At 45.9% G+C, this 27,922-nt stretch overlaps 1 protein-coding gene and 1 long non-coding RNA gene across 3 annotated transcripts; both read right to left on the bottom strand.

Moving 5' to 3' along the window:
* Positions 1 to 31: 31 nt before the first annotated feature.
* On the bottom strand, positions 32 to 9,274 carry LOC137218177 (uncharacterized). 2 transcript variants are annotated; one of them, XR_010940511.1, is made up of 4 exons: positions 8,946 to 9,274; positions 2,274 to 2,364; positions 737 to 1,656; positions 32 to 366 (listed from the first exon to the last, which is right to left on the bottom strand). It is a non-coding gene; the product is annotated as an uncharacterized lncRNA (long non-coding RNA). The 2 variants fall into 2 exon arrangements; XR_010940510.1 differs by lacking the exon at positions 737 to 1,656 and having other exon boundaries at positions 41 to 366; positions 8,946 to 9,201.
* An 824-nt stretch (positions 9,275 to 10,098) lies between these two features.
* Positions 10,099 to 14,595, bottom strand: LOC137218179 (metabotropic glutamate receptor 7-like). The gene has a single exon (XM_067724956.1). It carries the CDS (start codon positions 14,266 to 14,268, stop codon positions 13,690 to 13,692), a length of 579 nt encoding a protein of 192 aa, XP_067581057.1. The 5' UTR covers positions 14,269 to 14,595; the 3' UTR covers positions 10,099 to 13,689.
* Positions 14,596 to 27,922: the final 13,327 nt, after the last annotated feature.

Genomic DNA, 27,922 nt, shown 5'->3' with positions numbered 1-27,922 from the left:
AACCAATTTATGGCCCTAAGATGTACCTTCCCACCCAGCCCCATCCTTACCAGTATCAAATATCATTGTAAATGGAAAAGTCAACAACACATAATCAACAAGCTAAGTTACAAGCCAGTGAAGTCTCGGAGGTTTGATAGAGAAAATTCAGATTTATCATTATATGTAAAAATAAGATGATATGAAGAACTCAATCTAAAAAATATTACCTGGAGATCTATAATCTCTACAATAGTGCTATAAAAAGTAAAGAGCTAGAAATCTATTTAGATGGTTTTCCTTATAAGAAAGCACTTTCTGTATAACTTTTAATGTACTATTGATGAGAACAATTCAACAAAATTCAAATAAATATCTGCAGATGTCCTACGAGAAGAAAAGAACAGAGTTAGATGTGACAGGGGATAACTGGACTTCAGGATGAGTAAGACCCTATACTTGACCTCAATAAATTAACATGAAATACAGTGGATGAGTCACGTACAGAATGTCAGAATTCTAAAAGGCCAAGCTAAGTACCAAAAGGAACATGTGCGGACTCTTAAGAAGGAAATAAAATATTGGTTAGTTGATTACGAAAAGGCAGAAGGGAGGAGGTTCCCTTTGGCTGCTCTTTGAAGAGATCACTTCCTTTCCCCCCTAGTCCTGAGGCTAGGGTGGCATGGGCAATAGAGGAATGTGGGGACTGAGAATCACTTCTACTCTCACCAGAGTGGCTGGAAGCAGATTTTCTTACCAGGATGTAGTAGTATGCTAATATTTAAGGGTTCTTGAGGTCAGAGAGAAGGGTTTGAATACTCCGGCTCCATCTCTTGCTGTGGGTCAAGTTTCTTACCTTTCCAGCACCTCGGCGTCTTTATCTGAAAGTTGGGGATGATGATAATGTCTCCCACCTGAGTGTGAGAACTATATGCTATAGTGCATACGCAGGGCTAAATTTGGTGCCTGGCAAACAGAAAGTGCTCAGTACGGCAGGCGAGTGTAGTGACAATAAAGGCAAAGATGACGGGGGTAGTGCCGGTGTTGCTTCTGCCCCCAGAACAGGCTCTGACTGGGAGAGAGTTAAAGCACCTTTGGGTTCATGGGGGTTTATATATAAGCAACGGTTGATCAATGTGAGCTGGTTGTCCAAATGATTATGTGCAATCTAAGAAAAAAATGGGCCTCGGATCTGCTCAGCTACTTAATAATATTAGCAGTGGTAGTAGTCAAAGAAGCTAAATTTTATTAAGTGTTTATATGCCAAACAACGTGCTGAACATTTTAAAAGGATTTACTCACTTATTACAACGAGGCTATACGCTAGGTCCTGATAATGTTATTCGTCTCTTTCAGATGTTGACTGAGCCTCAGACGGGTTACAAAAGCATCTAAGATCCCGTTGTCAGTACATGACGGAAATGAGTTCAAATCCAGCCTGTCTGACTTGTTCTTAATCACTAAGGTATGAAATTAAGCATGTTGCCCTTTGCCTGATTCTCCTTCTGAGGCCTGAATATTTCACTTAGCTCTCTGAGTGCAGAAGAGAGAAAATTCTCTCTCCTTGACCCAACTTGGCATCAATATCCAACTCCCCTTCTCAAAATGGGTTGCTTCAACGAGCAGCAATGAACGCCGGGTCGTGGACCAGTCACCTTGATGACTAAGAGTCAGACACTAGGGAAAGAAAATGCTCTGTGACAAACCTACCCTTGTACAGAAACAAGACAGAAATGGGGAGACAGGGCAGAAGATAATGGAATAAGGCATAGGAAAAATAGCACCTGGCATCGTGATAGTAATAATAATAATAGTAGTAGTAATAGTAATAATAGTAGACTTTACTATGCTCTAGGCATTGTATTAAGTGCTTGGTGTAAGTGACTTCGTTTTAACATTGAAAACAAGTCTATGGGGATGAAATATTATTAACATCATTTTATAGGCAGGAGTATTGAGGTTCAGGTAATCAGGTAAATTGCCCAAGCTCATATGGTTAGCAAGTGGAAAGCAGAGATTTGAACCAGCACCTACACTCCTAACCATTATGCTATAACCATTATGCTGAAGACATAAGAATTCCAATGGTCTTTCCCCATAACCCACTCCTGCACTCCAGACTTAAATAGTCCAAGATCAAGAGAGAGCAAGCTTGGAGTTGCCACTCTTCAGTGAGTGTCAATCATTTCAAAACAGTGTATTTGCTAACAAGATGCAGTTCCTGTGATAATCTTCTCAACCAGGTATCAAGAAACAGGAAGCAAAGATTCAAGTAACAGTATGTTCCTACTTACGAGGAAGGTGGGACAGCATAGTTGACACTGGGCTTAACTGTTCTGGAAAACGTGGTCCCAGTAGGCATACACGCTGGTACATTTTCCCCACCTACCAAATACAAAAGAAGTATTTCATTTCCATGTTGCTCTTCAAAGTTCCACCTCATTCGTGCCTGTCATTCATCCTCTGGCCTCTTCCTGTCTCCATTTCTGTACAGAAAGGTGCTGAGTCTCTGCTCTCAGATACGAAAAGGGTGTGTTAGGAGAGGGAGCCATGGTACCTCAATGTCTTTTTTTTTTTTCATCTTAATTCTATTATGCCAACTCCACTGAACTTAATTAGAGTGAATACCGAATTACACAATTACCCTCTGTTCTATTCTTCAGATGTTATATTTTGATAAAATTTACGACATGCTGCTCTCCCCTTGAACACCAGATGAACACTAGAAATGGATGTGTGTTGACATAAAATCTGTTATAATTACAATTAAAGTATAGCTTACATAATGATAGTGTTAACATAAAATTATAGATGTGTAGAGACAACGTGGTCATGCATTTTTTAGTATAAGTACATGCTTAGACCAATATCTATCTGTTAGCGGAATGAAGATGGAAGAGAATTTTGGTTAAGCCACAAAGGCTGTTTAAGGACTTGCAGATAGCTAAGGGGAACTCAAAGACCAGTAAGGTAATATTTCCCCTGCCATGTTTTCGATTGCAAAGTGAAGGGAAGATGTGAAAGTAAGTACCCCTATGGAAATTACAAGACAAGTACATTTTTTTCCTTGAATACCTGGGCAAATGCTTAAATTCTAATGTATATCAGTGATGCAAATTTTCAACTGAGTTTGATAAATCATAAAATAATAATTATACATATATGTATATAAAACTGCATGGAACTAGACAGTTCAGAATTACTTCTAATTAAAGAGGTACCCTATGACAACTAACTTAAACCTTACAAAATAAGGTTCCAAGTACCCTATCAGAGTGAAAAGTAGGAGACTGAAAGGTTTATTGTAAATGTTTGTAGTCATGGTGTCTTAACTAAAACTACTGTGTCACAAATACTATTAAAATAATTGTGACATTTTCTTCACTTTTACTGCAAACAACAAAACAAACTATAGGTATTTTTTCATTTCAGGTAATTATTTTAGCTAACAGTTATTAAATGTTTTGAGAAGACAGAGTGCTAATTGCATTACTTCATTTTATCTTTAAAATAGCGCTTCCATGTAATTATTCTTAATATCTCCATTGTATTAAAGTGTATCTCTAGTTTAGACCTTTCTTCAGAACTGCAGACTTGTGTATCCAACTGTGTACTCAGCATCTCTACTTGGACGTCACGAAAACAACTCAAATCTTATACCTCCAAAACTGGTCTTTAATGCCCCAAACATGCTCTACCCCAAACTTTTTCCATCTTAGGTGACAGTAACCACACCTTTCCAGTTCCCCAGGCCCTAAATCTCGAATTCACCCTTGACCCCCTCTTCCTTTCCATTCTTGCATTCAATCTACCACGAAATGCTGTCACAACCTTCGCAATGTGCCACTTCTGAGAATTACCAGCCGCTAGCAGCCTGGTGCAGGCCACCAACATAGACCTCGAGGATCCTGTAGTCGCCTCCCGAGATTCTCCCTGACTCCACTCTCTCCCCACATCCTCAAGGCCACAGATAGAGTTATGCTTTTCAAACAAGAGACAGTTCATGCCACACCTCGGCTAAAATCCTGCCCCTGGCTGCCTACATTTAGAGTAAAAGACACAATGCATGTGATGGCCTCCCAGGACTTACCCAATCCATCCCATCACATATCCGACCTCCAGCCGTCCTGCTGTCTCTTCCTCCCCACTGACTAAGTCAGCCAGGGTGGCCTCCTTGATATTCCTCCAAGCTGCCCGGCATATTTCTGCCTTAGAGTTTTGGGACTGGTTATTCTTGCTCCCAGGGAGTGGTCTCCCCATCATACATTCTGACAACTCCCTCACTTCAAGTCTTTGCTCAAATGTCAACTTATAAAATCCACCCTGACTACCCTATTTAAAATCAGAACCTACCTGTACACTCCTCCAGCACTCCCAACCCAAGTCTCTTCAGTGAGCTTCACATCCTTTTCCTTATCCCGTAGCGCCCATCAACTTGTGACAAAGCACAGAATTTATTTATAACATCCGTTTCCACACGAGAGTGTAAGGAGGGAGAAAGCACACAAGAAGGAGCACGCAGGCAAAGGCTCTTGTCTAATTTATTCATTGATACGTCCAAGCATAGAGAACAGGAAGATCCTTGATAAATAGTCCTGAAAAAGATACAGATGAGGAAACTAGTAGTAAAGCTCAGAAAGTTTAAGTAACTTCCTCAAGGTTCTAGAGCTAGAAGAGGGTCACAGTAGAATTCACACTTGGGGATGTCTAACTTCAAATCTCTTAGCCTCTCTGCTATCGTTTTTTTCTTCTTTGCGGTACGCGGGCCTCTCACTGTTGCAGCCTCTCCCGTTGCGGCGCACAGGCTCCGGACGCACAGGCTCAGCAGCCATGGCTCACAGGCCCAGCCGCTCCGCAGCATGTGGGATCTTCCCGGATCGGGTCACGAACTCTCAACCACTGCGCCACCAGGGAAGCCCCTCTCTGCTATCTTAAGTCCATGCAATTCAGGATTTGTTTTAATCAGTGCCATGGAAATTCTCACTCCACTGAATAGGATCGCTGAAGTGTTCTCTGTCTAGATTTATATACATATTTTCCATTTAAACAAAGGAAACAGAAGAGGGGAATTCATCATGGGTTATTGCGGTAGTTTTACAGCAATTTAAGCAATAATGACATTTAAGTAACAGTGATATTTAATGATAGCATAATAATAATAAAATAATAGCTCTTAAATGTATTGAAGATGAATTGCATGCTGAACTCGGTGCTAAAATATTTCCATGTATATTTTGTGCAAAATCCTTATGAATATTCTATCAGATGAGCTTTATGTGTAACTCCACCAGGCATACTTCTCTTATTCCGCTTTCAAAGATAAGGAAATTGATGAGAAGTGTGGTAACCGTTTGATCAAGATGAGACTGGTAATAAGTTGTGAGTATGAATTTAAATTCAGGTCTAACTCCAGAATTTGATTCTCAATCCATACATGAAAATTCTGATAATTCCTTTGATAAGGGTATGGTCTATGTTCTCTCCTGGAAAACATCCCCCATTATGTCTGCCTGTGCTCATACCTTCAGAACACAGTCAAGTTTGAAACATGATAAAAATGTTTAAATAGTGTGCTTTAATAAATGGAAATATCTTCATCTAAACAATAACACAGAAAGGCAGGCTGAGCCCTTTGAAGTGGCTTCGTTGCTATCTTCCATCCAGAACAAGAGAAGGAATCAACAGCTGCAGAGTAAAGAAAGCATGAAACCCAGAGATGGAGGATTCTGTAAACGACCAATTACAAGACTATTCAGCCACACTTTCATAGCAAGAGGCAAAATATTCCATTAAACTGAAAATTCTTCTACCCCTCACTCCAAGGCCCACACAAACATTAATGTTGCATTTATTAGGATGTATTTCCTGTGCTCTATCAACTTGACTGTCAGCAACTGTATTAATACAGTCCTTTCGCTTTGCACATATATCTGAATGATGGATTCCATGACTGGAGTTTTGTAGAAAGAGTGGAGTGAATGAAGTAAAGTTTGGGACGAGCCATCATAATCCATAATGATGGGCACTGAATCAGGACAAGAAGAAACCTCTCTTCTCATTTATTTGAATGAAAATTCTACTATATGTTTATTGCCTCTGTACAGGGCCATCTGTTGAATAGTGGAAAACAAGCATCTTTCATTTGGAGGTAGGATTTGTGTGCTCAAGTTTCTATGGGCCTGCAGAATTAATCTTGTTTTAGAAATGAAATAAAATGTAATTTCTTACTGTAAGTAGATGTGGTTAAGCAACTGGCAACTTTGATGTCTTTAAATCACTGCAGTTTCGGGGTAGGCAAATCTATAATTATTTCAAGCACTTCTTTATTGGTGCAACAATTGAGCAGTGTACATAGTGGTCAACAACCTGGGCATTGTCAGACGACTCTAAGTTTGAATCTAGACTTTGCCACTCACCAGCTATGTGACTTTCAGCTATGAGAAGCACTTTCTTCAGCTTTACAGTGTGGATTATTACATGCCCTTTGCAGAACTACTGTAAGAACTAAATGTATATGGGCACAGTGGCTCATAGTAAGGGCTCAAATTAGTACTGTGGTCACTACTAGTAGTATTGAAAAGAAATTAGAACTTCTATTCTCATAAAGTGGGATATGTGTCCCTTTATCATTGTAATTTCATACCATTTTACTTTTGACCTTATAATTTAATAGCTTGATCCAAGAAACATTTAGCAGTAAATATAATTGAAAGAAGATTACCTGTCAAACATGCAATACTGTAGCATCAAGTGTGCTGGCACAATACTCTTCTCCGATAATCAACCTGTAAAAATATGTTATTGTCTTCTTTTTAATTAAGCACATTGAACATACATATTTACTGTGCCAATTGGCGAAAGGTCCATTAATTAATCAGTCTAACTAGATGTTGCATAAACGTCTTCTAAACATAATCGTATATGTATTTTATTTGTTGGGAAAATGTGTTTGAGATTGTTCTTTTCTGCCTATTTAAAGTAAAAGAGGGTGAGAAGTAGAGTTAGGCTTAATGTACTTTGTACTCCATTATGCCATGAAAATGCTTCTGTGCCCTGGAGACAACAACAAAAGATTTGCTTTAATAACAAGAATCAAGTATGTTCTAAAGCTTCCAGGTAGGAGGCGTATAGGTTGCAGTTTATATCAGAAGTCTTTGCTCTCTCTCTCAACTGCGTCTAGATGGGAAAGATGTGGTCACAAATGCTTCAACGTGATATAGTAAATGTTGGAAAAGAGGGGGGTAGGAGGCAGAGTTTTGAATATCTCAAACCTGAGCTAGAAGGATTTTATTTAAAGAAAATAGCGGATATTATTTTTCACTTAAGGAATGCCACTCAGCAAACCTGACATTAATGTAGGAAATTAGCTCTTTTAGCTATGATGCTTTCAAATGCACATGGCTGAAAACAAATTCAAAATAGTCAAAGGAAATTTAAAAACAAAAACCAAACAACAACAACCACCTCAACAAACAAGTACTAGAAATTCAGGGATGCAGCCATATTCAGATACAGTTGGATCTGGAAGTTCCAGAGTATCAGCAGGGTTCCAGCTCTCTCTCCATCGCTCAGCCCTGCTTACCTCTGCAAGACTTTATTTTACAGAAAGTCTCTTCTTGTGCTGGATGGTAACTGGGAGTCCCAGAGTCGTATCTCCCCAGCTTAGAAATTCCAGAGAGAAAAGACAATTCTTCCATTTTTCTCTGAGAGAAAAGTCCTGGGGAGGAATCTGATAGACTTAGCCGAGGTCAGATGCCTACCCATGAGCCAATCACCTGCTTTACTGGAGTTCAGTCCCTGGAGACTCATCCCGGGGGGGGGGGGGGGGGGGGGCGGGGGGCCGTGAGGAGGCAGGATGGCATTATCTGGCAGTTCTCCAAGAAAAGCCTGCTGTTTTTGTAAGATGAAAGGGGAGAGGACATGGATAATGAAACCTGTATCTGCTTCTGTAAAATCCACAGAATCTTACTCCCTGCCCTGTGTCGATGACCATGCAGTAAGCTGACCCAGGAGGTCATTTTTCCCACAACAGTCTTCATATATATGACTAAGGAACACACTGGTAAAAGAATATGGGAGAAAGTCTGAGTATGACAAGTCAGCTAGACTGATATTAACTAAAAAAGCTGTGTGAAAATATCCTTAAAAAGTTGCCCCCAACTCACTCAAAGTCCAAAGTTGGAGCTGGAAATACAATGTCATGGAGTTTGGATAAGAACAGGTTTTCTCCAAGCTGAACTATGACACAGAGATTAGAGACTTCTAGAAACTATACTTTTTCAAAGAAAAAACATCACATGAGAAAAATGAGGCCTAGAAAAATTAAACGACTTAAGGTAACATAGCTAATTAATGGCAGGACTGAGACTAGAATATACTTTGTGTAATTGGCTATGGTCTTTTTTGTTTGTTTTTGTTATCACTTCAAAACGAGACAAACTTAAAGAAAGGAAACACAACCAAGGCTCAGTGGTTGGAAAAGAGATGGATGTGAACGCCCACTTGTTTCTTACGTATAAAGTTACCCCTCGCAGTGTTTTGGAGGAGAAAACGCTGGCTCTTCCCAACGCTGGTTACATACACAAAGATTCCAAAGACAAGACAAGTGCTTTGCAAACAAAGTAACTAGAACCAGCTCAGGCTTCCCCGCGCCGGGTCCTACGTTCCACGGTCAGAACCACCAACTGTATCCCCCCGGGGAACAAAGTGATTCAGAAAAGCTAGCGTCTTCAGAGAAGGGAGAAAACTTAGCCGGGAAGAGAGTCAGGAGGAAACTTGCTCAGCTTCTTGCTGGGGTCTGAAACGATCCCAACAGAGTCCTTAAACCCCTCAGGTTTCCCCAATCAAGCACCCTCGCCTCCAACCTGGGCCACCCCAGATCTGACTATCAGAGGAAAGAAGTCTGCGGACGCACGGAGAGCTGACCACCCCACGAGAAGGACCTACGCGCGGCCGCGTCCACTCACCCGCCGCTCCCCGGGAGACTGGAGACCAGCCCGGGGTCCAAGTCCTGGGCGTGGCAGACTCGTCGCTCTCCGGGCCCAGCTCCAGCTCACCTCGGCGCGGCCCGCCTGGGCGCCGCCATCTTGACCAGAAAGGGGGCCTCGCGCCGGAGCCCCCTGAGCGGGCGCCCTGAGCGGAGCCGGAGCGCCGGGGAGCCCCAGGTCGGCGCCCTACGTCCGCCGCGCGCTCGCGCCCCGTCCACGAGCGACGAGAGTCCCGCACGCAGCGCCCTACCCAGGCTTCCGCGGAACCGACGCCCCGCGCAGCCCGCACCACGGCTCAGGCAGCGCCGAGGGCGGCCCGGGCGGAAGAGCGGGCGCGGGGCACGCGCTCGGTAACCTGGCAACGCGGAGCAACCCGGCGTCTCCGGCGAACCCCAGCCCTCCACCAGGAGGAAGCACGGACCCCCGCACCCGCCGCCCAGCCCGCGCCGCCCCTCGGTCGTTCCGCCCGCCGCTGCCCGCTGGCTATGGTCTTTTAAATCCATGATACAACGTCTATATGTAACAAATCTGTTAAACCCTAAATGTTTATGATATTCAAGTAATCCATTATCTGAATTATTCTTGAAGATAAAACATCCAAAGACTTCTTAATTGTATGGGTATACATACATAAAATACACGTGGAGGTAACTTCAAATATAGTATGTGCCTGTCTCTAATTCCTTCCCTCTCCGCTCTTTTAAAAAATGCCCCTTTAAAAATTGCCCACTCACCATCTGTTAGGTAAATTTGCTGAAACACAGTAAATGTGGAGACAGAAATTGTTATAGAGACTATTCCAAATGGCACCGACACCTGTATTTATGAAATTTTTAAAAGGGTAAGTTAGAGTTGATTTTTTTTTTAAATCCCACTATAGTAACACCACATCATCCTAGGTGCCCGGTTCTATCCAATTACATAAGATGGAGAAAGAGAGAGAGAGAAACAGAGAGAGAGAGGAGAAAGAGAAAGAAGAAAGGAAGAAAACCAAGTACTTATGTATAAAGTGTTGCTCCCAAAGTTTGAGATTATACTCAAGCATCAATGAACAGAAGGAAAACACTTACAAATTTACAAATGTATTTCATTTATGGTATGAGGGACACAGGTTGAGATTTGCAACACGCTCCCACAAGGGTCAAATTGACCACTTTTTTCTATCTAGTTGCTCTTGAGAGAACAAAACAATTGAAACAGATGCCATTCAATTCCAAGTCTATAGCTTAGACCATGTCGCTGCACATGAAATATTGTTCATTCAGAGTCAGCACATAGCAAGAGTAATTTATACTCTCAGAGTGTTTGCTCTCAAGCCAATAGCAGAGAAGCCTTGACTAAAAACGTTCCCATTAATTTCCATTGTAATATATCTTACTTATAGCCCATGAAACAGTGGTCAGGAGAGATTTATTCTTTGGACACCATATTATATAATCTCTCCACTTTAAGCCATCCCCCACTCGGCGATTATTTTTTAAATATGTTACTCGTAGTCAATATTAATTTACATTTAATCTTTCTTAGCATTAGGAGAGTATTATTTTGTACAGGCTCAGAAACAAATCTCCCGAAATTCCTCCCTGATGCTCCCTTCAGGCTGAAAATGCATTGCAGGGTGGCTGCAGTGACTTAATTCTAGTTGGCAGAGCCCTGGCCACACACTAATTTCATTAGCCTCAAACTCCTGGATTTGAAAGATCCACTGAATATGATTCCTGTCCTCTGACATGTCACTTACTAACCAATTCAGCGTGCATACAGAGGAGAGAAAGGACTCAGCTCTGGCCCACCGGCAGGCAGATGAGAATGCCCAGTCAGAGACACTGTTTACATCTGAGTGGTCATTCTTGCCCGGGTCCTCATTTTCAGGAAGGAAGTTCAATCCAGGCTTTGCTGGCAGCTGCAGCATTTGTTACATCCATTACTATCTCCTTGTTCCTTCTTGCCCCCCAGTGCTTAGCATCCCCCATTTCAGTCACTAAGTCTTCCTTCCCCCAGCCTAGAAGCTTACCTCACCATAAATTTTTATCTCAAATGATAGGTTTGGCACATTCCCCACAGCAACCCACAGGGACTGGGGAAAAGAAAATTCAGATCTCTGGAGAGCTAAGAATTCAACCATTTAGAGGAGTTTCTTTTATACAGGACAGTCTTCATTGAGCTGAACCCTGCAATCCCAGAGAAGATTCACCTACCCGTTCTTTTCTTCTTTCCCTAAAGTGACTGTGTCTTTGAACAATGGGTCTGTGTTCCCCTATTCTCTCTATTCATTTTGCAGGTTTACAGAGGCTGGGAAACTGGGGACTGGACTTACATGCCAGGAGCTTCTAAGATCACACGCAAAAATAAGGCTACGGGAAGAGATTGTTGGAATCTATCTCTGTATATTTGAACATGGGCAGTGGTTAACCAGGATGCTCACACCAAGCTTATATCCAGCTTGCAGCACAAGCTACAAGTTGGTGCATCCCTCCTACTACCAGCCTCTTCTCAATAAATGCAGGTGAAAACTGGGGGCTCTTTTCCCTCAGCTGTTCAATCCAACATGAATAGCTGCAATTTGCAAATTAGAGGAAAATGACAGTGTTTTCTCTGAATGGTTTTGGTCCCAACCCACACTGCTAATGTTGGCATTCAGTTCCTTTCCTTCCCAGTGCAGGGAACGGGGGAACTAAGCGTAAGGCAAGCGTTCTCTTTTCTTGCAAGTGCCTCAGATCCACACACCAGAGAAGGAATCAGCTCCCCCTGGAATCTTTTTCAGCAAACACATTCCTTCAGCCTAGTCGGCAAGCTCTCTCTTGACTAAGATTTCACTCTTTTTTCAACAGGCAGGCCCCTCTGCAGTACTGCCCAAGCTCCAAGTGAAGGCACCAAAATAATTTTAAAAATGTCAAACAGCAAATGTGTCTTCAACCCCCAGAGCTCCAGTAAAAATACTGTGAGTTGCCCCTGTGGTTCTCAGGCGACCTCTGGCCTCATCCTCCCTGCAGCGCTGCCTCCTCAGGTTCTCTAGTTTAAGCTCAGAGGTAAAGGAAGTGCTTCTGGGTTTTGCTTACAACAACCCAGGCTCTTCCTGAAAGCATTACCTCAAAGTGAAGGCTGCCCAGAAGCACTTTTGGCCTTGCAAACATCTAGAGATCTCCATGGTGGCATACTCAAGAGGTGCTAGAGATGCTCAGAGGCTCAGAGGGGCCATACCAGGCTGCAGCTTTAGACAGGCACCCCTCCTTCTGGCACAAACACAAACTTCATACTCCTGGGTGCTGATGTAGTGACAGCTTGAATCACAAGGAGTCCCCTCCAGAAACCCAACATGCTTCAGGAAAGGCACTTGAGAGGGAGCCAACTTTTTAGCTACGGGGAGCATAAGGGTCAGCCAGAACATCTGGAGAAGGGACTAACTGAGCTTGGGTCCTACCAGGCAGGGAGAGAGCTGTGCATTAGGAAAGGATCACTTCAAGACAGAGATGAACAAAAAACTTGGATACAGGGGTAGAGAAGGAAAAGAGAGGCAGAAATTGAAAAGGAGAACATAAAAACAGAGAGACAAAAAAAAAAAAAAAACAGCAGGGAGAAAGAGACACAAGGAGAGAGACACACAGGAAGAAAGACAGAGAAACAAGAGAACCCATAGTCACGCAGACCCTGAAACTCAATTTCTTCATCCAGAAGCCATCCATCTATACCCAGGGCGGCACAGGAGCTGTGGGGCCGAGGCTGCGGGAGCAGGCGGTGAGAGAGCACTGCAGCACCGCCCACGGCTCAGCTGGCCCGATCCGCCGTCCTCGCATCTTCCGCCGTTGCCCGCCTGCACCCGGAGCTAGAGGACCGCCCGGCCTTGCTCGGCGCACCCTACTGCCTCCCTCCAGGCGCCTTCTTGTCTGGCTCTGAGAATCGTCCTCAAAACCCAGGACTGGGGTTGGGGGCTGCGTTAGGGAGGTCGTGGGAAAGGATGGGCACAGGGTGGGTGCAGAGAAAGCGATTGTGTTTCGCAGTTAGCATGAGCTCACCTCCGGGCTCTGAGCTGGCAGGAGTAGAAAGCTGATCGCCCGGCTCCTGCCAGTGGCCGGATCGCAAAGGCAGTTTAGACGGTGCAAACAACTGCCCAGAGCAAATCACCTGGGGGCACGTCTGCCGGTGGCTTCTCCCCGCTTGAGGACAGTCCCCACGCCTTCCGCCCCATGCCCTCGCAGAGACAGGTTACAGGTCGGGAAATCCAACCCGAGCGAAATGGGCAATTCACGTCCAAATGTAGGTGAAGACCTAGCCTTCGGTTTAAGAAGTGCCTCCCTAAGCGCTTCTCGAAATTTTCCAAGGCAGCTGCAGCTTGTCGGGCGGCTTGGGGCAGGGTAGCTGGGGGGTTGAGAAATGCCTAGTTTCTAGGCGTCTTCTCATCTTTCATATTCCTTGCGCCTAGGTGGCTCTCACAGGAGCCCGCCCGGCACTTTTACAAGCCTGTTTTGGAACCATATTTCACTCGAATGCAAACCCATTTAAATCATCGCCTTGTTTTTCGGAGACTGTTTCTTGTCAATGGGGCCATAAATCCAGAATGTCAAGCCGGATGGAGCGGAGCGCGGACAGGGGAGAGATGGAAGGGAAATGAATCAAGCAGGGAAAGTACCTCCTCGGGTGAGGTGGGAGGGATTCGGCAGGATCTCCAGGGTGGAAATGAGCGAAGGCTGACCAGACCCCGCACCCCTGGAGTCCAAGCCAGCCTTCAGGATAAAGAGCGCAGGGAGCTACGGCGCGCTCTGCCCCGGAGGGAGCGCCCCCCTACCTGGAAAAGCCTCAGGATGTTGGCTACCACGGTGGAGACCAAACTCCCCGAAGCCCCAATCACTCCAACTACTTTCTCGGGCTTGACGAAAACCGGAGGCTCGCCGTTGGTGCAGCGCACTGCGGAGGTGTCCTTCTGGATGAGCGCCTGGACGAAAGTGAGCGACTGTTCGAGCGCATAAGTGTCCCTGGAACAAGTGTCCAGGATCCGCGCTCCCAGCGTCACGTTGGGCAGCAGGTTGGGATCGCTGTTGATCTGGTCCAGGGCGTAGAGCATCGCTTCCAGCCTGTGGATCCCGTTCTCCCTCTTGATGTCGCCGCAGGGCACTCCGCTGGGACCCTTCGCGTGCACCGGGAACAGCCCCCCGAGGGTGACGTCCCCCTCGATCCGAATGGAGTGCGAGGCGTACATCTCCTGGCCGCGCGCCGCCGCCGCCAGCGCGCACAGAAGCACCTCCAGCACGCAGCAGGGAAACTTCATCAAAGTCAGGGCGCGGAGCAGCTTCCCCAGCTGGACCATGCTGCTCCCGCGGCTGCGGCGGCGGCGGCGGCACTGGAGGGGACGGTGGCGGGCCCGCCGGAGTCCTGGCCCCTTGGGGTGAGCTCCTCCGGTGAAGCCCAGGGTCTCCTGCGGGCGAGGGGGGTAGGGGCGCCCGGGGAAGGGCAGCCGGCGAGGATGGGGGGTCCCGCGGCGCCTGCCAGCTTGGGGCGCCGTGCGCTCTCGGGTTCCCTGGCCAGCGCGCCGCGCTCGAGCTCGCGCTCGGTGGCTTGCAGCTCGAGCTCTCCAACAGCCCAGCACTGGGGAGAGAGCGAGGATGGCTATCGCTTTAAATGCGCGTTCGGCTCCCTCTCCTCCTCCGCCCACTCCCTCCCACCCTCGCTCGCTCTCAGGCTCTCCCCACCCTTCCCAGCGCCCACCCTCCCCACGGTTTTGCAACATCACGCAGGGAGGGGCTGCGTGCTGAGGTAAGGGGGGAGGGAATGGGTGGGCGGCTGTGGGGCGGGGGGAGTACCTCCGATTGGGAGTTTCGAGATCCCCAGGGAATCTGGGGATTGCAGGTCGCAGGCGAAGGCTGAGCTCCTGCTTCGGTCTCACTGTAGAAGCCGCTCGCTCGCCCGCCTGCACCCACACGCACATTCTAGGCACAGGGTGGCATCAGCCCCGGACAGGGCGGTTCTAGCTGGGGCTGACTGCTTCCAACCCTGAGGTCCGGAGCCGGGGCTGTCAGCGCCGGGAGAATGCGAGGTAGTCGAAAGTGATGCCGCCAAGCATGCAGGGTAGTAGGGAGAGCCCAGTCTCTACTGCTAATTCGTCTGTGCCAGTTTTACCTAAGAAAAACACACAGGAGCCTGATTTATGATCTAAAGAACCTTTACGCAGAGACTTCTCCGGGGCCAGGCACTGGGCTAGCCTGTAGGGAAAGACGCCAACAAGAAATGCTGGGAATGGAAATGCATCTTTGGTCTTCAGGGGTTACTGTGGCCGGAGCCGGATGAAGTAACCCTGGTCTCCAGTAAATCTGTGGCGGATTCGCTCCTTTTCTTCCTTTCATCGCAAGAGATGGAACAACTGAGAACTCTGCAGAGCGCACTTTCTTCTCTGGCGCTGACAGGTGTAAGGCTCCCTCCTACCCATTTCCAGAGTTGCTTTTGGGCTGATGTCAGGTTTCCTCGGGCAGGAAATAGCAAGAAAGAGGTGACAGTAGGAGGAGCAGACAGAAATCTCCCTATTGATCCAGTGATCCAGTGATCCATTCTTTTTTTTTTTTCTGGCTGAAAATTTGGGGGGTTTGGGGAATGGAATCAGGATGCCAGAGCAGGTTGTAGTGCAGTTAGGAAGCTGTTTTTCAAAGGTGTCCCATCCTGCAGGTCCAGCCCAAACTTGGCCCAGTAAAGCAACAAGTGGCCCTAGTTCCTACACAAGGAAGGGCAATGTATCTGCCCTTGGTGCCCACGTGTACTGCTTATGGTGGTCTCTACTCTTGCTGAGCCTTTCTGTTGGAGTGCAGCGAAACTGTCTTATACAGAATTGAGGGCGCAGAGAAAACCAAAACAAGACTATACTTTCTGTTGTAATGTTAGTGTACTAAAGAAAAATGTCCTTGCACATAAATAAAACAACACACACACACACACACCTAAAAAGTCAGAAGTTGGGAAGTTGGTTGTGTCTTCCACCAACCACCTGTATGACCTTGGCACTTCTGTTCCTGTGCCTGAGTTTTACTTTGCCCATCTGTAAAATGATGAAATTGAATTGAATGTTTTACAGGTTAACTTTTAACTTTCAAATCCTCTGTTGAAATAGGCCATGCACCTTTGGCCATGGTGTTCTTTTTAGACCAATATCCTTTGTTGCTTTATGTGTAGGGCACCCATTTTTTGATACCCAAACAACACTTCAAACATTTCCTGGTACAGAGGATATTTTTTTTCTTGTTGACCACCCATTTACCGTCCTTCTAGGGAGAGTCCAGTCCATCATTTTCTTTTCAGACATGCCCCTCCTCCAGGTTTCAATACTTAAGGTTTGAGGAGGAAAAAAACCTTCTGGCTACAGTGTTCAAGGAAGGGAATAGAGGCTAACAAGAGTTATGCAGGGCTAATCCCTGGACTTCTGCTGGAGTAACGAGGGTGATGACATAGGGTTACCACTGTCCAATAGACAATCCGTGCCGGAGTTAAAAGAAAAAGGAGCCTCCTTCCTCTAAATGCTTTATGTATATCTTTTGGACAATGTTACACTATTTGATTTTGTAAAAACATACCATTTTACTGCCATCTTCAAGAAAAGTGATGTAAAAACTATGCGAAGGGCTTCCCTGGTGGTGCAGTGGTTGGGAGTCTGCCTGCTGATGCAGGGGACGCGGGTTCGTGCCCCGGTCTGGGAGGATCCCACGTGCCGCGGAGCGGCTGGCCCCGTGGGCCATGGCCGCTGGGCCTGCGCGTCCGGAGCCTGTGCTCCGCAGCGGGGGAGGCCGCAGCGGTGAGAGGCACGGGTACCGCAAAAAAACAAACAAACAAACAAACAAACAAACAAACAAAACACTATGCGAAGCTACCCCTGCATACAATGTGATCATCCATCACTCATAGATGTGATGCCCTGCTATATAAGTGCACACCTTGTGCAACCTTATGCTGTGATGCGCCCGCCCCTTCCAGGCAGCCCTGGAGCTGCGAGAGTATAAGCCTGCAGCTGTGCCAGAAGCTCCCACATAAACAGGGAAATATTTGAATCCCATAATGAGAGATACCAGAGAGGAGAAAAGGCAGAGAGAAGAAGGGGTGGGGAAGAGAGAAAGGGACCTGGTTAAAACATGTGAACTCCTGGATCCACATGTGCCTGAAAGATTGCCTCTGTTTTTTTTTTTTTTCAATTATATAGTATTTTATTTCTGTTGTTTGAAGTCAGAATATCCTCTTGTAACTCACCTATTCTGCTATTCAATACATTGGATCAAAAAGGCTGGAACAAGTGCAATAGATATCCTGTTAAGGCAGCATTAGCTAATTTGTGTTCCCAAGGATGCCTTTCTATTGCTTTGCTTTTTTGGAAAGGGGAAAAAAGCAATTTGGAAAGGGGAAAAAAGCAAAGCAATAGAAAGGCATCCTTGGGGACACAAATACTGTGATCCTAGTATTTAGGCATCAGTACCTCAGGCTATATTTGATAGAGACTGTATCCTTATTTAGTTTTTAATTTAAGGCTATTTAGTAGGCACTTGGTGCCAAAAAATATATTTGAAGAGCTGTGTTACAAGTAATAACACTTGATTTTTCACCTGCCCATGTGAAGATTTATGCTCTCCTCTTCCATTTCCAGGTCACAGCTTGCAACTGCTCAACAAATAGTTCTTGGCTGACTGTTGAATGTTGCCTTATTCTGTGTTCTCTCTTTGCTCTACTCATTCTCCCCAAACATCTGGCAGCAATCATTATCTTCTTTTTGTTGCAGTCATCTGTGTGCATGTTTTATTTCCCTTGCTAAGCTGGAAGATCCTTGAGGGTAAGGGGCTAGGTATTATAAGGGGCTAGGTATTATTTATCTTTTTACCTCGGACAATGTTCAGAATGGTGTTTTGTACCTAAGAAGCACTCATGTGTTGAATGAATCAGAATTGGTTTGCCATTCCCCACTGCCTTTATCTCACAATACCAGAAACATAAAGTGGGCAGAGCAGAAACGACGGCAAATAAATTGTCCTCTTAGTCACAGAATGCAGTTTCTAGAACTTAAAGAATAATTAGTAGATTTTGAAATAATTTTGTTTTACAAAAATTTCATAAGATTGAAATACTCTAACCTTAAAGCTCTCGATCAACTCTAAAGGAGGGCTTTAATTGGCTCTTCCTGAGTCAAGTGTTTATTCCTGGGCCGATAACTGGAATAGGATCTGGAACTTAATTGGTGACGCAGTATTTGTTTGAGATTATATGAATGAAAAATCTTTGTGTAAGAGTGATTAATCTAAAACTTGGCCAGTCATTGTCCTAGTGTCATATTAAATTGCAGGAGAATCTAGTTTTAGGCACAAAGATCATAAATATAAAATGTGTTCCCAGGCTTGGTTCTGTGTAGTCAGTAATCTATACTCACCCAGTCATTAATAAAAATGAAAGTTAAGGACTCAGTCCTAACTTATATGCTTAGCATTGCATTTTGTTAACAATCTCAGTTTTATTTTCTTTGCTCTCCCCTGTCCATCATCTTCTGCAGAAAATAATGTCTCCACTTTCAATTCCCTGTCTATTTAAATCCAATTTGTAATTTATAAAGTTGTCCTCCTTAAGGGCTGCTGCTTCTGCCACAGTAATGTACTCTGGCCATTATTATACTCTTCCATCTTTCATGTAGGTCTCCATCCATAGGTTTTGTTTTCATAGCTTTTTTTTTTTTTTTTTGGCGGTACGCGGGCCTCTCACTGTTGTGGCCTCTCCCGACGCGGAGCACAGGCTCCGGATGCGCAGGCTCAGCGGCCATGGCTCACGGGCCCAGCCGCTCCGCGGCATGTGGCATCTTCCCGGACGGGGGCACGAACCCGTATCCCCTGCATCGGCAGGGGGACTTTCAACCACTGCGCCACCAGGGAAGCACTATACTTATGTTTTTATATTTGCTTATTTACTTTTGTCTCCCCCCTCAGCTCAAGAGAGACTATATTCATCTGTGTTAATCACTGCTGTGTTTCCTGAACATGCCTATAAATCATACTGAAGAAGGGTGCCTGAAATTTGGTAAGGGATCAATCAATTTTCTTGGCTGGATGAAGAAATGTGTTCATAAATTAATGAACAGATCTTCGGGGCTTCTGACTTGAGGACTAATGGGAAGAGGATGGCAAATGGTTGGGACAGGGTACTGCAAGAAGTAGTATCCTAACAGATAAGATTGTGTTCATTTAAGTAGTTTTAATGAGAGAGCTGGGAACTAGGGACACACAGCATTAAGGTTTTTATAATGCATTCTGTAGAGTTCTTTTTAAGTCTGTACAAATATCATTGAAAATATATGCATACATATACACCTGTGTTACTTTACTTAGTGCTTTACAAGAGCCCCTCAAGGAAGGGGTAGTAGCAACTCTCAGTATCCTTCCTTTATGATGAGCTTAATTTATTCAAAGTTACATCATAATTTATTTGTAACTGTGAAACTAGACTTAGTTATTGAATAGACCCTCCCTAGAAACGTATGACGTTAATAAAACCAACAAAAATTTGTTCAGTTTCCAATGATAGACACACTACAGACTCAATTATGGGCCATCCAGTTTAATGAAGGGAAGAAGTGATTTAACAAATATAGAGCAAACAGAATATGAAGTTTTATCCTCCATTAATATTAGTAACGGATAGTGTGGGCTCCAGTGCCTTCAAGATAGCTTGAGACCATCATCTCTGTGTCATGGGCAGGGGGATGTTCAGCCAGGATGTCTTTCACCGTCACTGAGAAAAATTTCCATAATATGTAATGATACCTACTGAAACTGATATGGGGCATTCGGGTAATAAGGAATCCATTAGCATATTTTTCCGGAAGCCTTGACTACAAAATGAAGACAGTAGATTTGGACACTTTCAGCCATGAAGAAGTTGTTTGGATATTCATCTTTATGCCGAATGAAGTAAGCTTATTTCATCTCTGCAGCTTCCCATATACCATTTTCCCACCTCTGTTTTATGTTTGGAAAGAATTTTAGAAATTGAAAGTCAAGTTAAAAAGTGAGTGACAACTTAAATGATATATGGAATATTTTGCTGACTTACAAGAGCATGCAGAATTAAATATGACCCAGTTCAAATGTTTATTTTAATGTGTATGTTGAGGTGGAGTTTTCAAGGGGCCAGAAAATGAGAATTCACCTTCCAGTGTGTGTTACCAGTTCTGTTCATTGCACAGAATCATCTTCATAAAACATACTGTGTTCTATGTACCTGGTATATATCTCAATTAGTTTGAAGAATTTCTCAGATACCTCTTAATATGTAATGCTCCAATTCCAATCTTGCCATGTCCTGTACCAGTGACACAGCACACAGGAGTTTTATTTCTCTTTATTTCTCTGGGCTGTTCAGAACCCAATGAAAGAACAATGGAATGGGATCAAAGAGATCAGGGTTCTTGTCCCAGATTTACCATAAAATAATTGTGTCCTCTTGGGAAAATTATAGTCATTCTAGGTCCCTTTTCTTTACTTTGACAGAGTTGCACTAGATGACCCCAAATAATATAGCACTCTTTCAGTAGTAGCTTAGATGTTATTGGTATTCTGAAACAAATGAAGACACTGACACATGGAGCTGTGCAACATCTCTGTAACTCTGTTGTCTTAGAGTTGCCTCCATTTTACAGATGATGACTGTGCATAGAAGTAGATGTTTGGAACCAGCGGTTCCAAAGTAAGTGGAGGTAAACCACAAATTTCCTTCCTTCCTGAAGCTCACTTAGCCAAAACATAGGCTTCTGAATATTAAGCTGTAAAGCATATTATCAGTACATTTTAAAAGAAGCTATTCTTCTAGGATTTCCAATTAATAGCAGGAGGTTTTGAAATTCTTAAAAGATCATCTAGTTTTGTGAGATTTACAGCTCTATTTTCCTGTCAAGCAAGTTGTATTAGTGCCAGACAGTCATCTGAGCTTCTGGATGCTTCTCTGAACCTCTTGAAGTTTTCTTCTTGCTATCTGAAATGCATGCCAGATAAGCCTTTTTCTAGAGCGTATGTACAGACTTGTCTATTTTTATATAGGAAAGCGATGCAGTGAGTCAAGTCGGGGGTTAAGCCCTCATTCTCAGAGTGGTATTGAGCTCCTGGTGAAATATAATCATCATTTCCTCAGAATCGAAAAGCAGTTATCTCAGGTGTATAATCCCATTAACTATTTATACATTTACGTATGATACATGTATTTATTGTACCTACGAGGTGTGTTCTCTTTGGGAAGTACAAAGCTCTTAGAGACATAGGTTGTTCGTTTTTTTGTTTTCCCACAAATACTGTGACCCTTTGAGCAGGAAGGTCTATATTTTACTAACATCTAGAACCAGCAGTTAACACGGTGTCTAAGATGTAGTCAATAAATATGAAATAGATAAACGAACACATTTTTATGTAAGGGCCAGGACATGGACAAATAGAAATTTTTCATTTTCAGTCACAAAGCAACAACAGACATAAAAATGATACAGACAACAAGTGCTACGGTCATTCAAAGAAGGCATAGAATAGATAGAAGGATCTCCTCTATGGCACAGGGAACTATACTCAATATTTTGTAATAACATCTGTATGGGGCATCTGCTCCACACCAGGCCCTATGACAGGTGCTTACATACTTTCCCTCTCCCTCATCCTATGGGGAAAGTACCTCTGCTATAGATTTAACATTTGCCTCCCCCAAAATTCATACGTTGAAATCCTAACCCCCTAAGTGATGGTATCAGGAGGTGTGGCATTTGGGAGGTGATAAGGTCATGAGGTTAGAGCCCTCATGAACAAAATTAGTGCCCTCATAAAAGAGACCCCACAGAGGTCCCTCGACCTTTCTGCCATGGGAGGTTACAGAGAAAACACGCCAACTGTGACCCAGGAAGAGGATACTCACCGGACTGTGAATTTGCTCGCACCCTGATCTTAGACTTCCAACCTCCAGAACTATGAAAAATAAATTTCTGTTGTTCACAAGCTACCCAGGCTCTGGTATTTTGTTATAGCAGCCCAAATGTATTACGATAACCTCTGTCCTTAGGTTTCAGACCCAGAAACTCAACTTTGTAGAGGTTACGAGGACCCTAAAGCCACTCAACCAGGCAGAGGCAGATTTGAAATTTAAATCTCCAATTCCACATGTAAGTCTATCAGACCCTGTCTCCAGACATGATGTCATGAACAAGAGCTAATGCAACAAAGAGTTTACATGCAGCAAAACAATTAGCAAACAAAGTAAGAATATAGTAGACCGACTGTTTTTGTCACCCAATAGCCATTCACCACTCTTCCAGTTGAACAGAAGCCATGCCCCGTGGGCACATTCAGCCCTGCTGTTTTCATTTCCCAGATTTGAGGGGTAGGAAATTATTATCCCTCCTGGCCATCAGCACCCTGACCTCTACCACCCACCGGGCCAGCTTCAAGAACAGCTGGATCCACCTGTTCAAATGAAACAGGTCTGCTCTCTGTGGTGTTGGCTTCTAGTTCAAGCAGCTCTCCCCACATGATAGCAAAGCTGGCTCCCAGCAGTTGCAAGCATGAATCCTACCAGCCTAGCAGTCCCAACAGATACCTTTTAAGTATTTTTTCCCCAAAGCTCCAGTTAAAAGTCCTAGGCTGATTCCAATTTGACCTGCTCTGGACAAACATTTTCTTTAGAACCAAGAAGGCTGCCAGACAAAATACAGGATGCCCGCCTCGTTAAAGCTGAACTTCAGATAAACAGTAATTTTTTTAGTAGAAATATGTTGCATGCAATGTTGAAGACACCCTAAAAAGTCGTGGTTTTCATCTGTGGTTCAGCTTTAACTGGGCGCCCCGTGTGGGCTTTGCCGGCTGTGGTGGGCGCCGAGCGGGGTCGGCGGGGACGGTGGGGGACTGTGGCCCGAGCCGGGTTGCACACCCAGCCCACAGCGTGCAGGGAGAGAGGGGCAGCCTCGTCTCCGCTGCAGGAGCTGAGACGGGGAGAAGGGGAGCGCCCCAAAAGGAAACCAGCTGCCCCTCCCAGGAGAGAGGAGATGGCTGTTCAGCAGCCAGAAACAGCAGAGGAGCCCGAGCACAGAAGCGGCGGCCTCTGAGGACGCAGCGCACATATTTCTGGTGGGCGAGGGGCACGCGGGCCGGTCCGTGGGAAAGAGGGGAGCCCGCGCCGGCCCCTCCGCCCCCCGAGCCTGTGCGTTTCCCTAAAAGAGCAGCAGTTGTGCAAACTGACGGTTCACAGCTGTGATAAATCGCCTTAGGAAAGCACTTCGATTAAAGTCACATCTAACTAGAATGCAAGAAGTCACCCCTGAACAAATCAATTGCGACAGGGGCAGCTCTGGGCGCGCACCCACCCCGCTGCTGTTTTGCTTTCCCCGCAGGACGAGGGCCGCTCACCGGGTCGCGGGGACAGCGCACTGTCTCAGCTGGGGAAGAGGCGCTTCCTCAGGACACATGCAAAACCCAAAGTGTGAAAGGAGGCCTTTATTCCATTCCTTTGGGGGATTTCTTCATGACGTAAAGCCCAACTTGGTTTCAGATCTGCCTGTCGTTTCCGTGACAGAACCTTCCTGGGGGGGGGTCCACCAGCAGCGGGGTGGCCAGGCGCCACAGGGCTGTGCTCTCTTTCCCAAGCCAGTTCATCTCCATCTGTAGCATTTTCAGAGAAACTCTCGGATAGGTTTTCTCCAACAGGTTCTTTTTCCTTCGGTTTATAAAGTCATTCTCCTGCACAAAATAAACGGCCTGAAGACATGACTGAGCCTCTTTTTCTCCCAGGGTCAGGGCCAGCACGGCCCCCAGACCACAGGGGCGCAGGGCCTCACAATGGGCTTCAGACCTTCCCCTCCCCTTCCACCCCTCCCACCCCACCCTACCCCTCCCCTCCTCCCCTGCAGAAATCACATCCCTTTCTCCAGACTCCCCACTTCAGCTTGACTTCCAGCAGATCTTTACCCTGCCAGTTAGTAATTCAGGACTAATTAGGTGATTGCTTTCATTTATGGTAGCAGTTGGGGTGGGGGGGGATGAAATGGCTTTGCCCCTATTCTTGTTGGAAAAATAAATTACACCCACTGTCACTTGAGATCTTATTTTCCCCCCAATCAAGCAAATTAGCAGCGTGGTTCATTTTCCCAGCATTCACTCCTGAACAGACGGCAGTGCCCTGGAACGTGGCTTAGAGCTGTGTGGTCAGTGCAATTGTTTGGGGCTGTTTGTGCCGACAATGACAGGAGACGCCTGTCTCCCGAAAGAAGAGTGGCCCTTGTCTTGCTTAGGCCAACGAGCTGCCCAGAGCGCTGCCCGCCTGGCTTCTGAGGAAGATGTACACCGCCATCTAGTGGAGATGGGCGCTCACTGCAGTGTGCTCGTTCTCCTGCCTTTCCTTCTGGCCGGTAAGAACAAGCAATAATGCTTCTTGTAAGTTCCTAAAAATAGGGGAGGTCTTATATCACCAGGAGTGAAATGTTTGCCTCAATGTCTGTAATGAAAGTGCAACCCCGTGCTTGCACAACGTCTGTCTTGTCAGTAGCCCTCTTTCATCCCGATGTTTAGGTCCAAGCCAGGATCGTCATTGTCTGAGCAATGGGTATCTCTCCGAAGCTGGGTAGTTCTCCCCTGTCCCAAGTAGTGTGGGAGGAGACAGTCAGCACCTTCACAGACGCCTTCATCTCTGCAGCCTCGCCATCACTCCTCATCTCGCCTACAGCAAGCCCGATTCCAAAGTGCACAGGGCAGAGGCGTTCGAAAGTTGGCTTGTTCAACCAGGAGCATTGCCACTTCCCAGAGGGAGCCAGAAACACAGCCACATCCTAAGACTCTTTTCAGTCTTGGCGTTGAGGGGGTTCCCACTCTGTCCCCTGACTACACACAAGTCAGTGTCTTTTTCCTTTCCGCTCATTCTACCTACACGAAGAGCACGTTGATCTCCCCAGTTTTAACAGAGGAACCATGATTTTCCTGGGTTTTGTGTATGCGGGGGGGAGAGAATGGGAGAGAGAGCAAGTACATCCCAATATGGAAGGGCTTAGGGCCGTGGTTCTCAACCAGGGGCAATTTTGCACCCAGGAGACATTTGAAAGTGTCTTGGGACACTTTGGATGGTCACAGCTTAGGGGAGGCTAAAAGTCCTTCCATCACAGGACAGGCCCACAGCAAAGAAGCATCCAACCCCACCCAGCAGTCGTGCTGAGGCTGAGAAAGCCTGGTTTAGGCTCGCAGATATCGCCCTCCAGCAAGCCGGTTAGAACACTGATTGTCCTCAAATGGCCCACACTGCAGAGGCTGTGGATAGATAATGCATCCTCTCCCAAGTCAGTACTGACCGCCGTTTTTCTTCTTTGAGACTCTTCCATTTTAAACATAATTTAGCTGTCTCTTTTTTTTCTCTCTGCTCTGCTGAGAAGAAAAAGGATTGGAAAGGGGGAGGGGAAGGTGACAGAAAAGGAGGATTAGAGGCCTGACCTGTTTCTCCTGGAGAAGCTGGGCACATTCCTCTCTCACACGTGCTTTGTGACTGAGCAGGGTACAATTAAAAGCACAATAATTTGCTTGTTATTCAAGTCAGGCATTAGTCCGGGTAATGGCGTGCTTGGTGTAGAGATGGATTTCCTTGTTCGGAGCTAAGCACAGGACTAGCTGAATTCTCCATGGAGAAATCTTGATTTGTTCAGGTCTTTCATGTTTTCTACAGAGAAGGGATTATGTCTTCCTAAAGAGGGGCGTTGCTTAAAAAGCTACAAAGTATAAGAAAAGGATTTAGGGCAGAGGGGCCTGTGGTTACGTAGCTGAGGCGTACAAGGAATTTCAGAACCAAGGATTATTTAAAGCCATAAAGTTAAAAAAAATTGCTTTAGGGACTTCCCTGGTGGTGCGGTGGTTAAGAATCCTCCTGCCAGTGCAGGGAACACGGGTTCGAGCCCTGGTCCGGGAAGATCCCACATGCTGTGGAGCAACTAAGCCCGTGTCCACAACTACGGAGCTTGTGTGCCACAAGTACTGAAGCCCACGCGCCTAAAGCCCGTGCTCTGCAACAAGAGAAGTCACCCAGTGAGAAGCCCGTGAACCGCAACGAAGAGTAGCCCCTGCTCACCACAACTAGAGAAAGCCCACGCGCAGCAACAAAGACCTAATGTAGCCAAAAATAAAAATAAATTTAAAAACATTTATTAAAAAACATTGCTTTAGCACTACTGCATCAGTGCTGGCGAGTACACTGTAAAGGCAATTAAGCATGAGCTAATATTCATTTTACTTTGGCTAATTACTGCATGGATCCAGGAGAGGGAGGGGAAAGAAAACATGCCCCTTCCCTGGCAATCAGGGAGGACGTTGGTTTTGGTTTCTTTGCCTTATAGGCACGCTTATTAGTTGGGGTGCCCAGAATCCAGCCATCACAAGGGCCTTATTAGTTAAAACACAGGAAAATTGTTCTCTCAAGGCAGAACAGTGAATGCTCTGCTGTCCCAGTGACCAAGCAGAAGCCACTATTAGTTTTTAACTCCATCGATTATTGTTATCCAGAGAGGACATGACATACACAGTCCTGACTTCACCCATGTGCCTGCTGAGCCTGGGTCAGGGGCTCTCAACCCAGAGCAACTCTGCCCCCCTCCCCCCAGCTCCCCGCCCCCCGGACAATTGACAAGTTCAGGAGCCATTTCTGCTGTCACAGCTGGGGAAGGACTGCTGACGTCCGCTGGGCAGAGGCCAGGGATACTGTAGGAGTATCCCACAATGCCCAGGACAGCCCACAGCAAAGAATTATTGGACACAAAATGTCACCAGTGGCAAAAGTAAGAGGTCCTGGTGTAGACAGAGGCAATTTCCTCTCCTTGAGTAGGTGAAGGTCTTCGGAATCTTCGCTTCCTCAAATACATAATGGACAAGTCATCAGATGACCATATTTCATGCTCACTAACACGCTTTTCTTCCCCCTTTTCTACACTGGGTATTCATTCTCCCACTTCAGGAAATCGAGTGACGCTAAGAAAAACTTGCCCTGGAAGAATGGTCCGCGGGGGCGAACCGAGACCCAAGTCGGTGCCCGCCCTCTCCTTCCCTGATTCACACACACGCACCCAAGAGAGAAGACAGCGAGCTTCTCTGCAATCCCCTGGTTCGGAGTTTTGAGAAGTTTTATTCCCTTCTCTGAGATTACCCATTCTTCCCTGCATGAAGCATGTTCAGCGAAGTCATTTGTCCTGCAGCTTTACAGGAGTTAAGAGCCCACAGCAGTGAGATATCCATTTCCTCCCTGGAGAATGAGGACTCCCCCTGAGGGAGGTTAATGCTCAGGACAGGAGAATCCCTGGAGCTGGTGACAGCCAAGGGGCTGTGACTCAGGACTGTCCCAGGCAGGCCATCAACTCTCTGGGAGAGCCTCAAGGATGCACTTAGCCTCCGTTTACAGGAGGTGAGGAGGGCAGAGTGCTGCAGACGGGGAGTGGGGCGGCTACTCCCAGACTAAACCCTAGCCGGCACCCTGCAAGAGACAGAAAACCTCTCCCCTCAGGTCCCACCAGCTCTGCTCTCCCCTTCTGTGCACCCCTTTCAAATGCGTTTTTCTGCTTTGCCCCCTCCCATTCAATCCGTTCTAGGTACAGTGGTCACGGTGATCCTGGTAAGTCCCAAGTCAGATCGTGTTGCTCGGAGCTCAAAACCCTTCAGAGGCTCCCATCTGGATTCGAATAAAAGCAGTCTTCTCCCTCTCTCCCCCTCCCCATCCCCACCCCCGTCTCTCTCTCTCTCTCTCTCCCTCTCTCTCTCTCTCTCTCTCTCTCACACACACACACACACACACACACACACACACACACACACACACACACACGCGCACGCGCGCGCGCACACACACACACACACACACACACACACACACACACACACCGTCCCTCCCCTTCCCTCAAGCCCTTCCAGACACACTGGCACGCTGTCCCTGGCTGTTCCTAGCAGCTCCCTCCCCATAGCCTCCTGCAC

The sequence above is a fragment of the Pseudorca crassidens genome, unplaced genomic scaffold (assembly GCF_039906515.1).
Source record: "Pseudorca crassidens isolate mPseCra1 unplaced genomic scaffold, mPseCra1.hap1 Scaffold_332, whole genome shotgun sequence".
NCBI lineage: Eukaryota > Metazoa > Chordata > Mammalia > Artiodactyla > Delphinidae > Pseudorca > Pseudorca crassidens.
This window is presented reverse-complemented; position numbering and strand designations above follow the sequence as displayed.